General features: G+C 51.1%; 2 protein-coding genes across 15 annotated transcripts in view; one reads left to right on the top strand and one right to left on the bottom strand.

The window, feature by feature from the left end:
• Positions 1–7515, top strand: part of DIAPH1 (diaphanous related formin 1) — a 61626-nt gene extending 54111 nt beyond the window's left edge. The window contains exon 26 of the mRNA XM_015572627.1: positions 5578–7515. Coding sequence (XP_015428113.1) covers positions 5578–5735 — 158 coding nt within the window. The 3' untranslated portion in view covers positions 5736–7515. The remainder of the gene's footprint in view (positions 1–5577) is intronic.
• Positions 7516–9548: 2033 nt separating this feature from the next.
• LOC102757680 (protocadherin gamma-C4) overlaps positions 9549–22167 on the bottom strand; it is a 130930-nt gene continuing 118311 nt past the window's right edge. For all 14 annotated transcript variants that reach the window (XM_006776956.2, XM_006776954.2, XM_006776959.2 and 11 more), the window contains exons 3-4: positions 16916–17004; positions 9549–11605 (exon numbers count right to left, since the gene is read on the bottom strand). In XM_006776956.2, coding sequence (XP_006777019.1) covers positions 11379–11605; positions 16916–17004 — 316 coding nt within the window. In that variant the 3' untranslated portion in view covers positions 9549–11378. The remainder of the gene's footprint in view (positions 11606–16915; positions 17005–22167) is intronic.

Genomic DNA, 22167 nt, shown 5'->3' with positions numbered 1-22167 from the left:
GACCTTTACTTTAAGGTTATTGTAAAGAGGAGGAGATGTACAGTTTGCTTTGGCCAGTGCTTAGCTATTGACACAGTGGTATCTATAGGGTATATAGTACCTATCAGAGCCTGGAAAGGAACCTGAGGATCCAAGTCAGGGGTCCTCAAACTTTTTAAACAGGGGGCCAGTTCACTGTCCCTCAGACCGTTGGAGGGCCGAACTATAGTTAAAAAAAAAAAACAACTATGAACAAATTCCTATGCACACTGCACATATCTTATTTTGAAGTAAAAAAACAAAACGGGAACAAATACAATATTTGTATTTGCATGTGGGCCGCGGGCTGTAGTTTGAGGACCCCTGATCCAGGGTATAGAGAATGCTAACTCATATAAACTCAGAGTCCCGGCCCAAGTGTTGTGGGTCACTGTGAGTTTCAGCTGTAATGACTGACTGCCTGTTTCTGCCCACACTGGGACTATCCAGAGGGAAACTCTGTTCTGTGACGTAACAGGAGGATCTCTAGTTCTGACTCTTACCCATGTTCTGGCATCCTCTGGGTACAGGCTCTCTAGAGGGGAGGAGCGGGGCTAGGGTAGGACATAGATCTATAGATCAGTGTTTGGTAGAGAACGCAGCTGGTAGTATTGCTTTTGTGTTTAGTCTTTAGAGTTTCTGCGACATGGTTTCCCACCCACCATATAAGGTGATGTGGCCTTCCATTAAGCATTTCTAGCCAAACAAAAGCACATTGCATCTCACTGTTTTTCCTGTATCCTCTCAGCTAAGCACCAGCCTGTGTCAGACTTTTGGTGGGGAATTCCCTTTTAAGCCTCTTCCTGTGGAACTGCTAGAATCCCAGATGCTTCCTGTACACAGGCAGCCAGACAGCTTCCCTCTGCTGGGGAGGCCCACACGCCACTCTTCCCAAGTGGGAAAACCAGCACTCCCAGCCAGAGGAAGCAGGGGTTTTCAGCAGAGGATCTGAATTAGTCAAGGCACTGTTTCCCAGTGTAAGAAGGAATGGGAGGAGACTTACAATAGGAGATACTGATGCAAAATGCAGTTGAAAATAAGAACTACATACTTCTTAAATTGGCTCCATCTTACAGCCTTATCTTTCTGGGCTCTGGGTTCACTGAACACACCTGAACATCAGGGAGTATCTCTCAGGGTAGACATTTCTAGTTACTCTGGTAAGCTGTTTAGACCTGGGTGCATTCACATCATATAAAGTGATGTGGCCTTACATTAAATGTAAATAGACGGCTGGGCATCAAAATAGAGTGCAAAGAGCATAGGACAAGGATCAAAAGGCCCCAGGTCAAGTCTGATTACCTTAGACAAGTCTGGTTACCTTACACAAGTTTCTGGGACTCAGATTTTTCATGTATAAAATGGGAGTTGGACTGAAATGGCCTCTGGGGTCCTTTCCAGCTTTATTATCTTTTAATACAGTGACAATATGATTCTCAAACTATAAAGGTGGCTGTGGCTGTGGTTTCCCTGGTGGCTGCTGGACTGGTGCTTGGTGGTGTCTGACTGTTCCTCCTGGCCAATTGGAGCCAAAAAACAAGCACTATCAAGCAGATCTGCCTCACAGCCTCCTCAGTCGCAGGGAGGCAGCTGTCCCCATTCAAAGACACTAGCCTTCTCCCTAGAATTCAAAGGAATGTTACCAAAAAATATTTGGCCTCTGGAGACCTGAGGGAGTGACCAATATACAAAGACGCTTTGAGGAGTTGGAAGAGGAGAGTTACTATCAGGGCTGGCTCATTAAAAGTGACATGTAAACTGCTGGGCTCTGCAGGGTGTGGGAGAACAATGGTTTGAGTGTCAAGGGGAAGAATCCATGTGATTGTATTGCTGGTACTCTTTCAGGCTGATGATTGAGTCTGCTTGTGGTTTAATGACTCAACTTTATCTCCATGTCTGAATGGTAGCCTCTTTTACAGGCCATCTGCTCATGGGATAAAAGTCAAGGGAAGAAAGAAATTCATCTCCCTTTCCTTTCCTCTGCTACTTCCCTGCTTCCCTGAAGACTCCACCTACACTAATAGAACCTTAGAGTTGGGGAAGACGCTAAAGCCCTCTAGAGATTAGCACCTAACCTCTTCATAGGTAATAGAATTAAGACCCAGATAAGACCTTGCCCAGGTCTACAGAGGTGGCTAATGATAGAGCCAGAACTGTAGCCACTTTAGCGAAGCCAAGTCCAGGGCTACTTCCACTAAGCCTACAGGATCAGACAGCAGATGACAGCAACCCTTCTGTGTAGGCAGAAATATTCTTTCATACCTTCCAGCAAGGAGACCCCTGCACAGAGTGAAATTGCTTCAGGGAGTTTTCTGATGACCACCTGTCTGGAGAAGGTGAAGAGTATTCCTATACCTCTCCGATTCTCCCTCCACTTCGGTAAAATTAGGACAGGAATTATAATTAGGAGACTTGAGACAATAATGAGTTCTTTAGGATGGTAATGATCGCCCCATCTGTCCTAGTTTCCTCTTCCCTAAGGAAGCTTATTAACAAGAGCACTTCCTCTTTAGTAGTAGTTCCTAGCCTGTGTTTTATAAATGTCTTTCCAAACCATTAACCTTCTGATTCATCTATACTAGTGTTATATGGCTGATTTTGCTGGTGTTTTTATCCTAGCCCACCCCTGACTTCTGGGAATCTGGCCTCAGCTTTGACTGATGTCTCAAGATTGTTCCCTTTTCCCCATACTCTGTGGGACTGTTCTCTTATGACTTAATAATCCTCCCTGATCCCATGAGTTAAAATGCTCATCTGCTTCTGCGGCTACTTTTCAGTAGTCTCAACACAAGCGCCCGAGTTAGGGAAGGACAGGGGAGAGGTCAATTCTTCTGGGTTATAAAAGCTATTCAGCTTGACTGTGACCCTGAAGACACAGTGGAAGCCAGGATTCCTCGATTCTCTTCCCCGTTCCTGTAAGAGCTCTCATTTCTTTTTTCCCTTTTTTAAAATATGTTTTCATTAATTTCAGAGAGAGAGAGAGAGAGAGAGAGAAGAGAGAAACATCGAGAGAGAGAGAGAAAAGAATCATACATCGGCTGCCAGAATCCTGTACACCCCCTACTGGGACTGAGCCCACAACCTGTGCATGTGCCCTGACGGGGAATCAAACCGTGACCTCCTGGTTCATGGGTCCATGCTCAACCACTGAGTCATACCAGCTGGGCAAGAGCTCTCATGTCTTCTGCTAACCTTAGGCCACATGTGTCCATCCCTAGAGTACCTCTGCTCTAGGCTTAAAAGGGAAGTTTTGGTCTTCTCCCCTACCATCCATGCCTAATTTTTATGAAATCAGTAACCAGAAACTTTTTTACTCTAGAAAAATTTGGAAACACTGCTTGATTTTAGTATCTTCTGAGTTTAGAGGAAGAAATCAAAGAGAGAAGAGGCTTAAGACATATGCCACTTGAACTCCAACATCGACACACACACATACACACACACACACACACACACACACACACACACACGCGCGCGCGCGCGCGCGCACATGCAGATTTTCTTAACTGCTGGAGAGTAAATTCAGAGGAGCAGTAAGGTGATATTACTGCTTTTCCAGACACGAGAAGTAGGGACGAGAGAAGCGAGTATTTCAGAGAAGAGTGGAAATTAAGTGGATCTGAGGAAGAATTTGCTAGAGAGACAGAAGGAAGACAGGAGAAGCATATACATAGAGACCATGCTAGTCACACTCCAGTACACGTCTTTCCCTCCCTTGTCAGCCACTGAGGCAGTGTTTTATGTTCATAGTCCAAGGAGTGGTTCGTGTGAAAGCCCCAGAGTCTAGGTCACACACCTTCCACCTGTAACCAGATGGGCTTCGTGCCTGCATGGGCCTTCACTCTTCTTTCTCCTCTTGATAGACAACCCCTTGTGCCCCTGGGAGGAGGAGGAGGAGGAAGAGACCTATAAATTGGTAACTGTGGGCATGCTGTGTGCTCCCTGCTGACCTGTAGGTAGCCTTTGCCGTGTGAACACAGTGGCACTGGGTCACATTTCTGCAGAGAAGCTAACAACCCTGGTGATGACATGGGCCCTCTCACCCTGTTTGGCTTCTGCGTTCCCTAAAGCTTCTTGCTGGTCTAAAAGAGGCAAAACTGTCTGGGTGCTTTGTTCACTGTTCCTCTGGACCCCTCCCTCAGGCGGGACACAGCTGCCTGCGTTGAGGAATGCAGCTCGGGATGAAGTCTGCATTTAGGAGAGCCAGGCTTCATCTGTCCTTCCCCCTTAAAATGCAGGCACTGTTTTCTCCACTCAGCTTTCCCATGACCCAGCAAGCTCTTCCTTTTTTTTAAATTGAGATATAAACCACATGCCTAAAATACACCCTTTTAAAGTATACAATTCAGTGTTTTCCAGTATGTTCCCAAGGTTGTGCAACCATCTCCACTATCTAATTCCAAAACATTTTCATCACCCCAAAAGGAAACTCCATACCCAAGAGCAGTGACTCCTTCTCCCCACCCCCAGCCCTCCATGAATTTGCCCATTTCAGACATTTTGTAGAAAGGGAATGACAGCGTCCTTGCTTCTGTCACCCCAGGCAGGCGGCTCTTTGTGTACGTGTGGTGTCCACGCTGCTCCCGGGGCCTGGGAAGAGCCAGACAGCAGAGATGGGAGTGGCACCCAGGAACTGCCTCTTGTTGGGGGCACTGGGGCCGTAAATCTGGATTCCATTAATGAATATGAGAGTCTGGGGACGGCTGCCAACACTTTCTGATTAGAACAGAAACGTACGGATTGATTGGTTCTTCTCTTCCTGTTTAGGATGACACTGGAGCTTCACAATGCCTTAGCCTGTGGGGCCGAGATTTCTTTGTAGGGACCCCTCCTGGCCATCCTTGCCCCTAGCTCTGCCTTCCCCGACTTACCTTTCCTTACCTCATTACCCACCCCGACACACACACACACCATGCAGGGCCCTTGGCATTCATATCACAGCTGCTACCCTTGAGGTGGGAGAGAGCGAGGGTGGGGCCTGTGGGGAGAGGGAGTGCTGGGGGACACGTGGGGAGTGTGACATGCATGTGATGTCAGCCCGTGGCTGCTGCTCCTCTTTGCAGGAGTCCCCCTGGCCGCCTGGTGAAGGCCCCCCTCTGCTTGGGACAGCCCTCCCAGGGCTGACTCAAAGTGGTTTGGGCCTAGGAACTTCCTGGGAACTGCCAACAAAACAAGAATAATACTGTTCACTAAGCTTGAGGCTATTTCATTCCAACAACATTACGATGAGAAAATCGATTTTGAGTACTTATCTCTCTAAGATAAACAGCTAACGCTTGAACCCTGTTCGGTCTGTCTGGCTGTATTCAAACCTTTGTACTATTTTCACAAAGGAAAGCAAGAGCACAGCCTGCTCCCCTGCCTGTACCACACTCTCCTATATTCTCTGCACCCCGCCCAAGGGTATATTCCTCACTTCTTAGACCTCTGTCCCTCCTTCAAAATAAGGGCCTCTGTGAACCGGACAGGGCAGCCACGTTTGCATGGCGCCTGGCTAAATGTCTACCCCAGAGTTCAGAGGGGCCTTCTGTGTACGCTCTCTCATGTCTTCTCTTGCAGCCAACAGGAAAGCCGGGTGTGCAGTCACATCTCTGCTGGCCTCGGAGCTGACCAAGGACGATGCCATGACTGCTGTTGCTGCCAAGGTGCCCAAGATCAGTGATGGGGTCCCCACAATCCTTGAGGAAACCAAGGAGTTGGTTGGCCGTGCAAGCTAATCTGGGTCCTGTGGCCGAAGCTCCTCAGTGGAGCCCCAGTCTGTCCTGCCTGCAGCCTGTGCCTAAAGGGTCATGGAGATCTCCCTGTGGGTGGCCGTTCCCATCACCCCGACCCTGTCTTTCTCTCTGGCCTGCTGCTCTCTGTCTGTCACACAGCTTCAGCTGCCTGGGGCCAGCAGGAGAGGGCGGTAGGGGGAGGCCTGAGCCCAACCCAGCCAGCGCTGGCTGTTGCATTACCAAAGCAGGCTCTGTGTTCGCTGCCTTAACCCCAAGTGTCTCCTCTCTGTTACTCTGAGGCCTCTCTCAGACAGAGTCCCACCTGCTTTCTCAGCCCCTGGCTTTCCAGTGGGCTTCCCATAGGTCAATCTTGCTGGGTTTGTGCTTTTCTTTTGTGGTTTCTCTGGCCCTGAGAACAGCATGGGGCTTGTGAACCTTTGGGCTATATCCCACCTTTCATTGTGGTTCCCTCTGCTCTGCTCTTTCTTCTCCTGGCTGTTATTTATTACTAGTGGTATGGCATTGGGAGCTACTTCTAAGGAAGTGGTGAGAAATCCCACTCTTAAGCCACCTTCCTGAGAAAGGCCTCCCAAAACAAAAAAGGACCTGGACCACCTTTATGTGTTCCACTGGGGCTTAGGCCAGAGCCTGTGCGCAGGCCAGGCATAGAGACATTGTGGGACCTGCCCCAGCCTGCTGCCATGCTTTGTGCCCTTGCCTCTCTGGACCCTCTACACCACCCCCAGGCTCCTGAGCCATGGTCCCCCCTGCCCTCCCCAGAGCTTTGGTGCATCTCATCTGGAGTATTGTGACCATCCCAACACCTCATGCTCTGTCTCCAAGGAAATGGGAGGTGGAGCCTCCTGGCTGAGAAATTGTTTTGCAAATGGATCTATTTTTGTATGAGATTTTTTTTTTTTAAAGAAAAATAACTCTTCCTTCCCCCTTTCTCCATAATGTAAGAGGCTTTGATGGCAGGTTCCAGAGTCCTTGGGATTACTCCCCACAGGCCTCAACCGGGCCCCTGGACCTCCACCTCAGCTCTCAAGCTCTGGGCCCTTGATGCCAGTGCGAATTCTCTCTCCCAGCACCCGGTTCTGGTGGAGGAGGAAGCTCTTCTCTGAGCTGAGCCAGGTCTAAGAGTAGTGGGAGCTCTGAGACCAGAGTTTTTATAAATTTAATATATTTATCAAGCCAAATGTGCAGATGCTAACTGGACACTCTGGGGAAGTGGGCACAGGAGTGCCCCCACACTTTGTACTCCTGCTCCCTTCTGAACAGTGGGCAGGCCAAACTGTTCAGTGGCCCCAGCCACCGGAAGCTCAGACGGGCTCAAGGTGACACTTGTGCCACCCTGTGCTCCTTTCATCGTCCCACCTGGGTAGGGAGAGAATAGCACTGTTAGGCTTGGCCCAGATACGGTTGTTAGTGCAGGGGGGCAGGGGGAGACTAGGGACTTGCACTGAGGCCTGGAGGCCAGGAGGAAGGCTCTGGTTGCTAGAGCCTGTGTGAAGGGCCAACAGCAGTTCTTTGGAGCTATTCCCGGAAAGATTGGTACGAGGGCCTGCCGCTCCCTAGGTCTCCTTCCTCTCCCTGCTGACATCTGGGGCTTTGACCCTTTCTTTTTTAATCTACTTTTGCTAAGATGCATTTAATAAAAAATAAATATTTAAAAAAGAGACAAAATGCAGACCTATTTCCCTTGCCTCTCGGGCTTCTGGGATGTCATCACCTCCAGTTTGTTGGGTTTGTTTCCAACTGTTAATAAAGCATTGAAACAGTACTGCGTACAGCCTCCTGTGTGAATTTCTGAGCTGGTTCTTTTCACTCTCATCCAGGCTCCTCCGTCTTGTCCTGCATCAAATCCCTGGTTGACCTGACACATCATTGTAAAAAAGTTCAAGGTGTCCATCATGTGCTAGAAACTGGTTGAGGCCTAGAGAAGATTAATACATGGTGGCTTCTGCCCCACCATTTGCGCTCCATAAAGGCCCCAGTTCAAGACCCCCACTTCCTAATTGCTGCCTTTGGCTTGGAACCTGTTTTTAAATTCAGTTCTAGCTCCCCACCTCTCCATGCCCCCAGATGTCAGTTTCCTGGTAGTACCTGTGCCTCTTGCTGAGGGAAACATCTGGCTCCCATTCTTCCATCTCCCCTCCCCCCTTTGTTGGCCACAGACCACATTCCAGACTAGAGGGGCATACACTGGGGTGGAAACCTGAGCCTGTCTAGCAGAGGTCAGAAGCCAGAGGTCATGCTCCAGATGACATGCTGCTCAGAGTCATACTTGTTCGAGCACATTGAGACCTGCACAAAGAAACCTTACAATCTATGAGCAGGCCCAGAATAGGGCGGGAGGGGCCTGGAGAAGACCACAAACCCATTTGGGCAGGCTCTGGAACTGGAAATAAAGGCCTTTTAAATAGCTCTGGAGCCTGGGCAGCTGCCTCCCCAGTAGTTCCGGGGATGTGGGGGTGGGCTGCCTGCTTCCTCTCCTCCCCCAGAGGCCAGGCGTTTCTGACTCAGAGCTATATAGGCACACATACCAATTAGGGGACCAACCACAGCTGCTCACGCTCTGCTCTGAGAGTCGGCTGGGCTGCTGTGCCTAGAATAGAACCCAGGCGCCCGGCTGCCCGCCTTCTGCAGCCTGGCTTCCAGAAACGAAATCCCGCTTCCATCTCAGCAACCGCGCACACCACCCTCCCTCCCACGCAGGAAAGTCGCCCCAAGTTGCTTAGTTGGAAGGCTTGGTTTCCATGACAACAGACTTGAGCTGGCAGAACGCACGACCCGGCTCTGAGAGGCTCGGTGCAGAGGAAGCCCAGAGACAGCCTCGTCCCTCCCGGTGGTTGGAAATACCCTCGCTGACCCTCTTGATAACAGTGGGTCTGCCTTTATGTCCTTCCGCCCCTCCCGGTCTTCCCTCCCTCTCCCTCTTGCGGCTGCTCGGGCTGCAGCAACCTCGGAGTCCCACTGTGCTTCCAGGAGGCAGGCGGAAGAGGCGGGGAGATGGGCGAGCCGACTAGTGAATGGAAAAGCGTGAGAGAGGGAGGAAGGAGGGAGGGTGATCTGGGATGGGCTATCTCCTTGCCCTTTCAGCCTAGACCACCCTCACCCATCCCCAGGCAAGAAAGCGATGCGCTCTTCAATGTCCTTGGCTTTGTTGAGGAGAGACGAGCGGGAAGGTGAATTCCAAGTGGGGAAACTGAGGCCCAGGACATAGATTCGGCCTTCAGAGAATCGCCTCCGGCATTCCCTCCCACCCCCGCGGTGTTCCCAAACACCCAGGCAGCAGGGGAGGAGGGGAGCAGGCAGAGAGTCCCCGCCTCCTCCCGCGAAGCCCGCTAGGGCGCTGGGGCTGGTGATTTCAGCGGAGAAGGGGGGGCACTAAGGAGACGTTCCCCGCCCCCTCTTCTGCGCAGTTTGCCAGGCGCCAACCCGCTTCCGCCCCCGCGCGCGGGTCTCCTCTTCTGCCTGGAGACTGGAGCTTAGACCCGTAACGGAGACAACGGCACGCTCAACTGCACACTGACACGCCACGCTCAAATACCCCCTCCCCCACCATGGACCCGCAAGCCGATTGCACACACGGTGTACAGATCCACCCGCAGAGTTAGTCAATCGCACACTATTACATATGCACACCGGTGTTGGAAGCACCAACAGTCACACAGACTCATGGCAATGACACAAAGCCAAGATGCAAACGCCATAATCGCCTCCCGATCCCAGGCTTCCAGCGTGCACTCCTCAGCTCATCCCGTCATCCAAACTTGTCAGGAGCCTCCATCGCTTACACAGAAACGTTCAACCTTTCAGAAGAAACCTTTTTATTTTTTTTTTCAAAGAAAAAAAGCCATATAAATATTAGAGTATAAAACTTGCGTGAGACACAGGAAAGGGATGGGGAGCTACGTGACTATGCAAAGAGAAGCGCTTATAGGAGTCAGTACCAGGGAGGGGGTCGCCGCAGTGCGTGGACACAGCACAAAACACAGCACCGGCCACCGCAGGCAGATTCAAGGACAGACGGCTGCGCGGAGCCCGCCGCCCGCTGCCCACTCGCCATCACGGAAAAGCACACCGCACTACACTATTGGCTATTCTACACCAGCCAAAGAGGGGGGCAGGGAGTCTCTACACTACAGTAAGGACGAGGGTGGGGTTCTAGCACAGCCCGCTGGATGAACGGGACTGGGGAGAGGGAGGCAGAAGTGGGGTGCCGGAGGAAGGTTTATGCACAAGGAGGCACTGGGGACTTGAACCAGGCTCTGGCCACTAGGGGGTGGACTGAGGGCCTGGGCAGTGGCCTTCACAGAGAAGAGATGGCACCTGGCAAGGTGAAGGACCAAGGCTTGGGGAATGCAGGGGCCCCGTGGAGAAGCCTGATCCTGGGCTGAGAATTTCTGTCCACTTGGTCCCTACTCTAATCCCTTGCCTCCTCAACCTAGGGACCAAGAATGGCCTAGCTGGCCCTCCCTTCCTGCTGGGGTAGGAGGGAGGGGACACACTGATCGTTCCACTAGGGGGCACCTCTGGAGTACCCAGCACCCACAGAGCCCCTCTGACCTCTCCAGGGAACCCGGTCCCAAACCTGCTCAGAACTTCCTTGGACTGCAATGCCAGTTTAAATCCATTGGTGCTGGTAGCTCAGCCCAAAGCTGGCTGCTTGGGTGGAGCCCTGTGTGTATGTGGGAGATGAGGGCTCAGCCTGGTGCCTGGTTTATGGCTGGAATTTGGGGATCTGGTCAGTACCCTGGGAACATACTGAGCCTCCTGCAAGACCCTGTTAACTAATGGGTCAAGATTTATCCACCCTCCCTCCCCCCATCCACATACACACCCTTCCCTCTTTACCTTACCACCATATACGGTCTTGGAACATGCAATGGAGTCTCTTGTTTGGGGAGGGGGCAGTCACAGCATGCAGTGGAAACATCAAACAATGAAAAACAAAACAAAACAAAACAAAAAAACTGGTCCCTAGAGCATTGGGAAGAGGCATGGTAGCAAAATGCCCTCCCTAAATCCAGCCAGCATCACTACCATGGAATGGCGACCATGTCTCCCAAAACTTGAGCTTGGACTCGGGCTCTGGAAGGAGGCGAAGGGACTGGCACCAAACCATGCTTTGGGGGAGTTTCAGAATTGAAGGAGAGGCCAAGAGGTCATGATGCCCTTTCAACTCTTCAGAATTATGAGCCTTTTTAGGTCACCAGGTACCTCAACACCCCAACCACCTTACTCAAAAAAGAGGAGCTGTGAAAAGAGTGGGCTGGGGTGGCATAGGTAGGAGGGAGGCAGGGGACGTTTGGGCCTGATTGAATTTGGAAGATGGAGGAGTTCAGCTCTAACTAAAGCGGGTGTGATAAATGATGTCTACACTAACCCCCCTACCCCCATGGGCACAGCAATTGATTGGATGGGGGTTCCCAGCAGAACTCCCTTTGCATATTCAATCCCCTGGGGACAGAAAGGGTGGTGTTGACTGGGCACTTGTTTCTGTTTCCCAAGGGGAGCATGGCCTGGGCCCCACCAGGATCCTGGGGGTGAGCCCTGAAAATCCCAGTCCTGGATCCAGGTAGGGAGAGGCTGGGCTGGTTGGGGGGAGGCGGCCCAGTGGCTCCAGGCTTGGCCTCCACATTACTTCTTCTCCTTCTTGCCAGACTTCTTCTTGTTGCCATTGCCACCTGCCGGGGCCTTGCCATCCCGTTTTCCCGCTGCGTTGGTCAGTGTGGCGTTGCTGCCAGGGATGTAGACATTCTGGCGGTAGTCGGGCACGTGCTGCAGGGTGAACTGGGGCCCGTAGCGGGCGCTCAAGCCCATGGTGCCAGCGCCTGCTCCCAGGGTGGAGCTCCCATCAGCGGCTTCTGCAGAGACAGGAAAGTTAGGGGCTAAACCGTGGGTCCCAACTGCCACTCTTTTTGTAAAGAATATATTTTTATTGATTTTTTTTAAAACATATTTTATTGATTTTTTACAGAGAGGAAGGGAGAGGGATAGAGAGTTAGAAACATCGGTGAGAGAAAAGCATTGATCAGCTGCCTCCTGCACACCCCCTACTGGGGATGTGCCTGCAACCAAGGTACATGTCCCTGACTGGAATTGAACCCGGGACTCTTCAGTCACCAGGCTGACGCTCTATCCAGTGAGCCAAACTTTATTGATTTTTTTTTTTACAGAGAGGAAGGGAGAGGGAAATAGACAGTTAGAAACATCATGAGAGTCAGCTGCCTCCTGCACACCTCCCACTGGGGATGTGCCTGCAACCAAGGTACATGCCCTTGACCGGAATCGAACCTGGGACCTTTCAGTCCGCAGGCTGATGCTCTATCCACTGAGCCAAACCAGTTAGGGCCCAATTGCCACTCTTAACAGTATAAGCAGTTAATGAATGCCTGCAAGGCACCCAGCCCTGACCGCTGGGAAGCCCACCTCTACCACATGGGGTCGAGGTAAGGGGCTCTGGACTAACAGGCTAACTTTGATTCCGAGCTCTTTGAACCTAGTCCCTTAAGGTAAGGGTTAAAGTATGCTCGCTGTTCCTTCTCTCAGCGCCGAGGTGGCTCTCAAATCCTGTCCTGGCCCTTCTCTAGGGAGCCTCTCCATTTCCACACTGGACTCTGGGCTCCTAGGGACCTTCAACTATGGCTTGTGCATCCTTTCCTCCTCCAGCCAGGGCCTGGCACAGAGTAGGCAGTTCGTGGTTCTGTTATCAGTCAGGAGGGGGTGCTCTTCCAGGCATTCATTTCAGAATGGCGACTGCCGCCTGCTCTGTGCCAAGCACTTTGCTAGATGGTGCACGTGCATGATGGCTCCTGACCTCAGCGCAGCAAGCCAGTGAGGTGTGTGGTGTTATCCCTACTTCGCAGATCAGGAAAGCAAGGCTCAGAAGGGAAAAGACTAGGCCCCAGCCACCCCAGCCAGCACAGGTGAGAGCAGGGCTGAGGCCTAAGTGTATGTAAGCGTATGTAGAGTATCACCAGCAGCAGCAGCATGGCCCTCCACAATCCCCGCAGGGTAAAGGAGGGACAGAAGATAGGCATGAGCCGTCTTCTATGAGGCTGAGTAGATGATCCCGGGACCAGACAGGCTCATGGTATCAGAGGCAGTGCCCTGCCCAAATCCCCGCTGCACAGGAGACACAGGCTTCCAGGGAAGTACAAATGCTGGCCCTGGCTCATCATCACCTGGGAGCTTGTTAGAAATGCAGACTCTCATGCCCAGCCAGCATGGCTCAGTGGTTGAGCACCGACCTATGAACCAGGAAGTCATGGTTTGATTGCCGGTTAGGGCACATGCCCAGGTTGTGGGCTCTATCCCCAGCGTAGAGTGTGCAGGAAGTAGCCAATCAATGATTCTCTCTCATCATTGATGTTTCTATTTCTCTAACCCTCTCCCTTCCTCTCTAACCTTCCTCTCTGAAATCAATAAAAACACAAAAAGAAAAAGAAATGCAGACTCTCTGAATCTGCATTTTAACAAGGTGATTTGTTTTCACGCTGAAGGTGGGGCACCTGGTAAATGTGCACTGTTAGCTGCTGTTGCCATCACAGTGTGTCACTGCTGAGTGTGTGTGTGTGTGTGTGTGTGTGTGTGTGTGTGTAAGGGGGAAGGAGCCAGGCGTTCTGATGGCTGAGTCCACAGGGTATTGGAGTCCCCTGGCAGTGGGCAGGTTAAAGCCCCTGGAATGCCCGGCCCAGCCCCAGCCACGCTGACGAGAGCTTTCCTCTCAGCCTCCTTCGGCCCCCACCCCGGGGACCCAGGGAGTGGGTAGAGTGGGTGACTAAAGCCGGAGAGGCTGAGTAATCCTGGGATACCAACCAGGGATTGAGAAATAGAGAGAGAAATATTTCAAAGAACGGCACAAGAGGGGGGAGGGGTATAAGAGAAGGAAAGGAGGGATGAGCCTGGGTCTTTCCGCCTCCTCACTCCAGCGCTCAGGTTTCTACAGCCTCCAATTCAAGTCCCCAATCCCCCCATCAGAGGCCTTCAGGGGGCGGGGAGGACGGGCTGGGAGGGAGGGAGCAGCTGCCACTTCCCTTTTCCTCCCCCAGCCCTTTCATCGCGCTAACATTTCTCTGTTTTCCCTAATTCACTCCAGGAGGGTACCTTGACTGCCCGCCCCCTCCCCTCCCATGTGCCCTCTTCCAGCCTGGGAACAGGGGACAGGGGAGGGGGCCGGATCCGGCTTTAAGAGCCAGGATTCAAGAGTGATTTAGGGCCAGAGGGGAGACTTCAGAACTCAGAAGAGCGAGAGAGAGTGAGAGCGGTAGGGAGAGCGATATTGAGGCAGGACTTCGGAGAAACAGGGGGAAGAGAAAGAGAAACAGAAATAAAGGAAAGCTTGACGGGGTAACTGGGAGCCAGGCCCACCCACACCTACAGGCACCCAAGATCTCTGAGGAGCACCCTGTGGGTGCAAATGACTAAGCCAGCCCCTGCCACCTCCTTCCCAGAGGCACAGGCCTGATGCTGGCCCAGGCCCTGTGGGGCGCAGTGGAGGTGAGCTGGACCCGAAGGGAGAAGAATGTTCCTAGAAAGAGGCTGCCACTGCACTTCTGTCTGGTCAGCTCTGCCACTAAGGAGCTGTGTGACCGTGACCAGGCCCTGCTTGAGTCAGGCCCCAAGTTTCCCTGTCTGTAAATCTGTGGGGAAGAAGTTGGGGGGCAGGCTCTGACCTGTAGAATGAATTCTCCAGTGGCCCCTCTCTCTACCCCTGCAAGAACCACACTGGGCAGGGACCAGCATCTTCCCTCGTCCAAGAGAAACAGACGTTGAAGAGCAGCCAGAAGAACCTGGACATCCTCTGGTTGGGAGGAGGTGGAAGTGGTACTGGCCTCCTCTCTAGCCCAGCCTTGCCTGGGGAAACAGCTCCAGGCACCATAACCCCCCCTTGCCTCCTGCCCTCCACCCAGGGCTGGGGCAGCAACTCTAGGGCAGTCCAGGAGGCCTGGTCAAGCGAGACCTCAGCCAGTTGAACTGCAGACCGCAGGCTCCTTGAGAGCACACCTCCTCCCTGAAATGTTTATTTAAGAAGCCTCCCAAGTGTACTTACTCTCCCCCTCTGGCTCCCCCTAAGCAGCCCCACAGGCCTGGCTGGGCTGGGCTCCAGGAACCTCTCTGGCTCTGGGGCAGGGAAGCGGGTGTGAAAGTGAGAGTAGGGCCTGACCCTGCCACCTCCACCCGCAGGGTCTGTTCCCCAGAGCCCAGGCTTACACTCAGGTCAGGCCCTGTGTGGGCCAGAGGCGGGGAGCCCTGAGCGGGAGGGCGGCCTGCAATGACCCAGGGGACCTTCTGAGAGGGTTTGGGGCCATAAATACTCCATTTCTGTTTTTAAAATGTGGATTTAGGCTAAAAAGCCTGCTTCCTGGCCTTAGGGCTCAAGGCCACAAGAGCTAAATATACCTGACTGCCTGTTTACTTCCCTCAAGAACCCGACTTGGCCTCTCCCCAGACCCAGCTGCCTCCCTCTTTCAAACTCAGCATCTGGCCTCTCTGGGCTGCGCTCCGCTCCATCCGGAATGCTGGTCGCCTTTGCCACTTTCCCCTTCCTAACCGCAGTCCTGGCCCCACTCGGCCGCACAGACATCTGGAGGAAGCTTGCCAGACTTAGCAAGTAAAATCACAGGGTACCCAGTTCATATGAAAATCAGGTCAACAACAAGCAATTTTTTAGTGCTGTATGTCCCAATACTAATGTTTGGGACCTACTTATGCTAAAATATTATTTGTTGTTTACCTGAAGTCAAAATTTAACTGATTGATCATCTTGTATTCTACCTGGCAACCCTCATCTTGGAGAATAATACAGGGCAGTGAGAATTCAGCCTCCATTTACTCAGCTAAAAGGGAAACGGAGGCTGGATCTCAAGGCAGACAGGGTCACTGTAGCAGAGAGAACATCAACTTGGGAGTCGGGCCAGGTTAGTGGACAAGTGACTTCTTAGTCTCTTGTCTGTCAGGTGGAAGTACTCAGACCTGCCTCGCAGAGCTGCTGAGAGGGTTCACGGACATGAGGCCCATAGAGCTTGTCTGGCATGTGCCTGGCACAGGGGCGTGGTTATGGCGATTATTGTTCTGATTTGACCTGCTTCTCTACCCACCAGCCCTCCAGTGACTATGTAAGGCCAGTGCCTTAATCCCCCACCATCCTCCATAGAAGCCCAGATGTGCTGCTCCAGAAGCTAGGCCTTATTAATGGGCACTGTTCTAATTCGGCCTTCTACCCACTCCTATGGATCAATAAAGATAATAGTTAACCAGTCTTAGCCACTATATGTTGTGTCCTTACTCTCTGTTAATTCTGTGCTGAGGTCTTATATTAGGTCCTCTATCACGCCACAATGAGAGCTGTTATTACTGTGCCCCTTTAGAGTCAGTGAAACTGAGGCCCAGAGGGGGTTAGTAACTTGCCCGAGGACTCACAGTGCACAGGGGTGCCAGAATTTGGATCCATGTTGACCTGCCTCCAAAGCCTGTGCTCTTCAATAGTGATGATATCATTCTACTTCCCCTGTTCAGGACCCTTGTGACTTTTCGGGACAATAACCATCAACAGAATCTCTATTGCATGTGAAGTTCTTTGCTAGCCTTAGCCTCGTGGGAAAACCAAACTCCCGCTCTGAGGGTGGGTAAGCGAAAAAAGAGAAGGGGTCTCACTTATCCGGAGTCTGTTCTCTCTGCTGGGAACACCCCTCCCCCACATCCATGGACTGAGGGCCTATTGCCAGACCTAGTACTTCGTGCTTTGTGGTATCATCTCCTTTAGTCCTCAGGACAGCCCTCTGAGGTCGCTGCCCCATTTTCTTGGCTGAGGAAACTGGGGTGTAGAGAGATTAAGTAAATCGGTCAAAGTCACAAAGATGGTAAGTGGCAGAGCTGGGATCAGACTGATGCTCTTCCCTTCAGACTCTCAAGCACCATTCCCCACATGTCCTCGATGGACCTTTCCTTGTTCACTCCCCTCTGGCATCCCAGGGCCCAATCCCTCAGCTGTTCCTCAACCTGGCTTCATGTTTTGGGGTGATGAATCCCTTAGAACCGGCAGAAAGACCCAGAGAAATCCTGCAGGGTGATAGCCAGTGTCAAGGCATGTGGCTGTGGGATACCCAGAGCCCCAGGTCTCCCATCACATCTTCACACACACACACACACACACACACACACACACAACTCACCGCTGGCAGAGGCCAAGATCATGGCTTGCAGCATCTCTGTGTCAAACTGGTTGTTGGGCCAGGTGCCGGTTTCATCGCCATTTTGGGAGCTGGAGAGAGAGTGGGATGGTGAGCAAGTGTCCCAGGCCAGCCTAGCTCATACCCTTCCTGCCCTCTTCCAGGGCTCCCAGACCCAGTCCCCTATCCCCCCATCCCCAGGACTCCCGCCCTTTCAGCAAGATAGTGGGTAATTTCTATAATCCTTCAGAAGCCAGACCCCCCATCCCATTTGTCAGTCCTCCAAACAGCTCTCCACTGTCTCAGGCATGTCTCAGACACTGGGGCCCTTAGACAGGATAAACTGTGACTTGCTCCCCGCCCCCCATGAGAGAGCAGTGCTTACTGTCACCATGAGGGAGATAGGCCGCTCCCCAGGGCAGTGAAGGTAAGATATGAGACCCTAGGGAGAAGGGGGTGGGGAGGGAGAACTCCCTGGAGCAGGGAGGCTTGCTAAGCCCTCAGGATAAAATCCAGGGCACAGAAGGACACGCCCCTCCTATTTTATAAGAACGCCCCCAGCCTCTCCCAGATATTCTGCTATCACTTTTTCCAAGGAGGCACTTCCCTAGTTCCTCAAGTTCTCTCACAGCGAAGCCTGGGAAGACACAGTTCTCTGGAATGCCCGTTCCCAGCCTCTGCCTTGGTAAAATAAACATTGTCAGGGGGATCCCTAAGCCCACCAGCTCCAGCTCTGAATGCAAGGCTGTCTCCTGCTTCCTACTGCAGCACCTACTTAAGACCTTTAGATGCTCCCAGTGTTGAGAAAAGCAAGGAGTGACTCACAATTGTTTAAAATGCCAACCCATAAAAGAGCCCTAAGGAATTCCCCCAACTTGGGTGTTTCCCATAAGTGACTATTTCCAGCTTTTTTTGAATTTTCAAGGATTAAATCATTTCCATTTTTGAGGAAAGGGGGGAAGCACCCTGACACACACACAGTCTATTAGGGGACCCTTGGCACCCGTCGGGCACTCCAAGTTCTCAGTAAATATTTGTTGCCTGAATGGATGGGAAAAGGTCATGGAGAGTGTTAGGTCACTGTGAGGATTTGGCAACAGGAGAGGGGAGACCTGAAGGCATGAGTGTGCGTGTGTGTGTGTGTGTGTGTGTGTGTGTGAGTGAGAGTGGGTGCGCGCAAAATATTAACAAAGGCAGTAGAGCAAGGAAGCAAGCAAGGAAATTTACAAGAATTTCCAAAGAGCATTTTGGAAGCATTATATTCATTTGAACAATTGCAAAAAAACATTTTTACTGAGTTAAGCAGTTTAGCCTTTACTCGGAAATTTTAATTGGATATGTTTGCATTAAAAAATAATAATAATAACCTTAAAATAGTAACAATGCATCTAGGTAAAAAGAGTATTCAGGTGTTCATCATACTATTCTTTCAACTTTTCAATAGGTTTGAAACATTTCAAAGTAAAAAATTGAGGGGTCAAATGAAGTCATCTAGGAAAAGGTGTGGTGTTGTGGAGAGAGCTTTCCAGGCGGAGGAAGTGACATCCCTGAGGCGGGAGAAGCGTGGCCGTGGCCGTGAGTTTAAAGGACTAAAGGAAAGCCAGTGTGGTCCCGCCAGGGGAGGTGTATCAGGGGCTGGGCCTGCGGATGCTAAAGATTTTAGTCCCATCCTAAGAGCTCTGGGAAGCCACTGAGAGGTTTAAAAGGGGGCTGACATGATTGGCTTTAAGTATTTAAAGAGCACTCTTGCTCCTGTGAGAGGACTGAGGGTTGGGTTACCTCTGGGAGGACAAGAGCCCAGTGATAGGGCCTCAGCCACCTCTGTCTCCAGGCGTCCTGACTCAAGCCTGACAGAGCTGTTGGGGGCCTGCCTGAGGGCGCAGGACTGAGGCTGTCGGGCACAGGCCTAGGTGAGGGGCCTAATGGGGACAGAGTGGGGACAGCGGATGGTGGGGACAGCCAGGAGAAGAGCTTTGGGGCTGTGAGGTACACAATAGGGTCAGATTCCAGGTTCGGAGGATGCCCTGCGGAGGTGGGTAGTGGTGTTGAGGGAATAAAGGTGAGTGGAAGGAGGGTGGGCTGGAAGATTCTAGGGAAACCGTTGAAGGTTGGAGGCCAAGCACCTGGGCAGACTGCCAGCTCTTTAAAGGAGATGAATGAAGTTGGGGAGAGACTGCTTTCTGAACCATTTGCTGAGAGCTTCCTATTTCTGGACATTGGGCTGACTGGGATATATATACATATATCATCTATTTCAGCCTCAGAACCACGTGCATTAAGTGTTGTGATTATCCCTCTTCCCTCTTTCCCAGCAGATGAAATCAGGGCTCTGAGAAGTTGAGAAACTTTCCCAAAGTCACACAGCTGGTAACTGTCAGAGCTGCAACTGAAATAGTGCTCAGGTGACTCCAACAACACACTGGGCTTCAGCAGGGAGGCCTGGATCCCCGGCAGTAGGTAGAGGGGACTCTTCCAGAATTTGGAAAACAATGAGAAATAAAAGTGGAGGAGAGAGACTACATCTAATTGATCATTTTCCAAGCTCCCACTATGTGTCAGTGCCTGTGACAGGCCCTGGGACTTAAGAGATGATAGATACAGTGCTCGCCCTAAGGAGCCTGTATCCGGGTGTGCGGGGTGTGTGTGGGGAGCAGCCCAGAGGCTGGGCTTTGAGAAAATGTTTCCTGAATTAGGCTCTAAAAAAGAAGAAACCTGGGGAAGTCACTCCTGACAACTGCCTGGATTTAAATGATAAAATATAAATGCATATATATTTTTTCAGTGCAGTAAAAACCTACCAGCATTTAAAAATATACATATACAGGGTTGGGGGAAAGTAGGTTTACAGTTGTTCATATGGAAAAAATACAATAACTAATAAATAATAATACAAGAGTAAACTCTTGTGTTTCACATACTCACAACTATAAACCTATTTCCCCCCACCCTATATCTGGGGCTATTATGCAACAATTAAATGACTTTTCAAGAATTTTTTTATAGACTTTGGGGAATTTTTTGTGCTATATTGCAAAGACCACCCCCCCCCCTCAAATAAATGAACGGTATGATTTTAATTACTATAAAGAAAAAAAATGGTGAGAAATATACCAGGTACTGGGAATGAAAGTTCTCAGTATTCTGTGAGCAAATTCATTTTATTATTCTCTCTACTTTTGTATAGATTTAAAATTTTTCATGTTAAAAAAAATGTTAGTGGTGTTTTCCCTGGGTTGTGAAATTATGAGTACTTTTTCTTTAAAATTTTGTTCTCTATTTTTCATGTTTCCATAATGAACATGAATTATTTTAAAAACAATTGCTAATTTGTTGAATGGGAGCAGGGATGGTGTCTTTCAGAGGAGGGTGGGTAGGAGGGAAGGGTAGTGGGAAACCATTAAAGAGAACAGAGTGGGGACAGGGGAAGCTGAGGGGGGCGGTCTCCTCTGTGCAGAGGCTGGGAACAGCTGCAAGGCGGGGCGTGGTTACAGCCTGAGGAGGGGACACTGGCTTGCAGGATTCAGACCTCCAGACAACAGCTGTTGGGGTCAGAAGCCAAAAGGTGGAGAGGAGGAGCGCCTGGCAAGCAAGAACTGCAGAACTTGGGTCTTTCCCCCCTTTGTCTAGGCAATGAGACCCAGTGCTGGCTTGAACTTGAACCAGGTTTACTGAGGAACTCAACATGAGCCCTATTTTCAACCTGGTGGCCAGTAGCCAGGTGGTGCGGAAGGAAATGGGGCAGAAAGGCAGTGGAGGGCTGGAACCAGGGTTGGATTGAATAAGCAATCTCCCTTCCTCATGCCTGCACTCCAATTTACTCATCAGGATGGCTGCACAGAAAACACCCCCTGTCAAGCTGTTGATCACCACAGGGCCTTTGCATATGCTCTTCCCATTACCTGGAATGCTCTTAACTCTTTCCTGCAGCTGGTTAATTCATATTCATCCTTCAGATCCCACACAGCCTCCTTTCCTCCTGGACATCCTCCTGCTCCCCATAACCAGGTCAGATCCCTATGTTATGCTCTCACTATGAAGCACTGCTCTTCATAGCACTTATGAGAACTGCAATCATATATATATATATATATATATGCGTGCGTGTGATTATTTGGTTAGTATTTGTCTCCCTCAATACTGTAAACTCCTGAGAACAGGGAGTATGTCTTTTTATACCTAGGACACTATCTGGCCTACAGTCATTCTTACTATTTATTGAATGAAGAAGGGAAGTTGCAGTTGCTGGACTGGGCCCCTAACGCTTATTTCATCTGGCCATTTGGAGCTGCATCAGAACTGTTTGTCCCATCCCCATCTGGCTCACGTTAAGGCTGGGAGAGCTCCTGAGCCTTCTCCATCTCCCCAAGAGCTCCCGCATGTATGTCAGGCCACCCAGTCTCTCATTTGATGAAAAGGGACTTGAGGCAGGGGTAAGGTGCGCAACCCAGAGCAATTGGTGGGACCTCCAGGTTCAGCAATGACTTCTGCCCCGGCTAGTGTATGCCCTGAGGTGCAGTTGGGAGGGGGGTGAGGGAAGGGGACACAAATTGCTCTGTACTTCTTTCTCATCACCTCAGCTCAAATGTCACTTCCTCCTGGAGGCCTTCTCTGCGCCCTCCACCACTACACTCACCTCACCCTCTTCTTTTCAGAACTTGCTATGATTTGAAACTAGACATTTTTGCGTGTGATTTGCTGTTCATTTTCTGTCTTCTCTGCTGGCATGAAAGCCTATGAGTTCAAGAATCATGTCTGCTTGTTCACTATTATAGGCCATGAGCACAGGGACTAGCTCATGGTAGATGCTCAATAAATATTTTTTGAATGAATACATGAATGACCTAATGGATGAGAAGGCTGGCAAGGCCAGTGGGGAGGAAGGGGACAGTTGGGTTCAGGACAGGGCATGCGCAGTCCAAAGGATCTGGTTTGTTGCCTTCTAGGGGCCTTCTAGGAAGTGCCTGGAGATCCTAATACCAGTGGCAGGACTGCACTGGCCCAGGAGCTGGAGTCTCCATCCTATACCAAGGTCTCCTGGGTTCCTGTGGCAGTGAGGGCTCAGTATCTGTAGCATCTGGGGAACTGTGGGCAGCAAGAGTCTGACCAGCGAGGAGGCAGGAAGGCAGACTAAGCTCTGCCCCCTCTCTCTCCAGGGATCCTTGGACTCCTCCAGGCTCCTGACTTCCAATAGGGAGGCCTGGCCCAGAGCCCACTCACTCCCCTCAGACCAACTGAAGGTCTTTCTGCTGAAATTC

This window comes from Myotis davidii, unplaced genomic scaffold (assembly GCF_000327345.1).
Source record: "Myotis davidii unplaced genomic scaffold, ASM32734v1 scaffold89, whole genome shotgun sequence".
Lineage (NCBI taxonomy): Eukaryota > Metazoa > Chordata > Mammalia > Chiroptera > Vespertilionidae > Myotis > Myotis davidii.
Note: the sequence above shows the minus strand (reverse complement) of the source record. Positions and strands in the feature narration are given on the sequence as shown.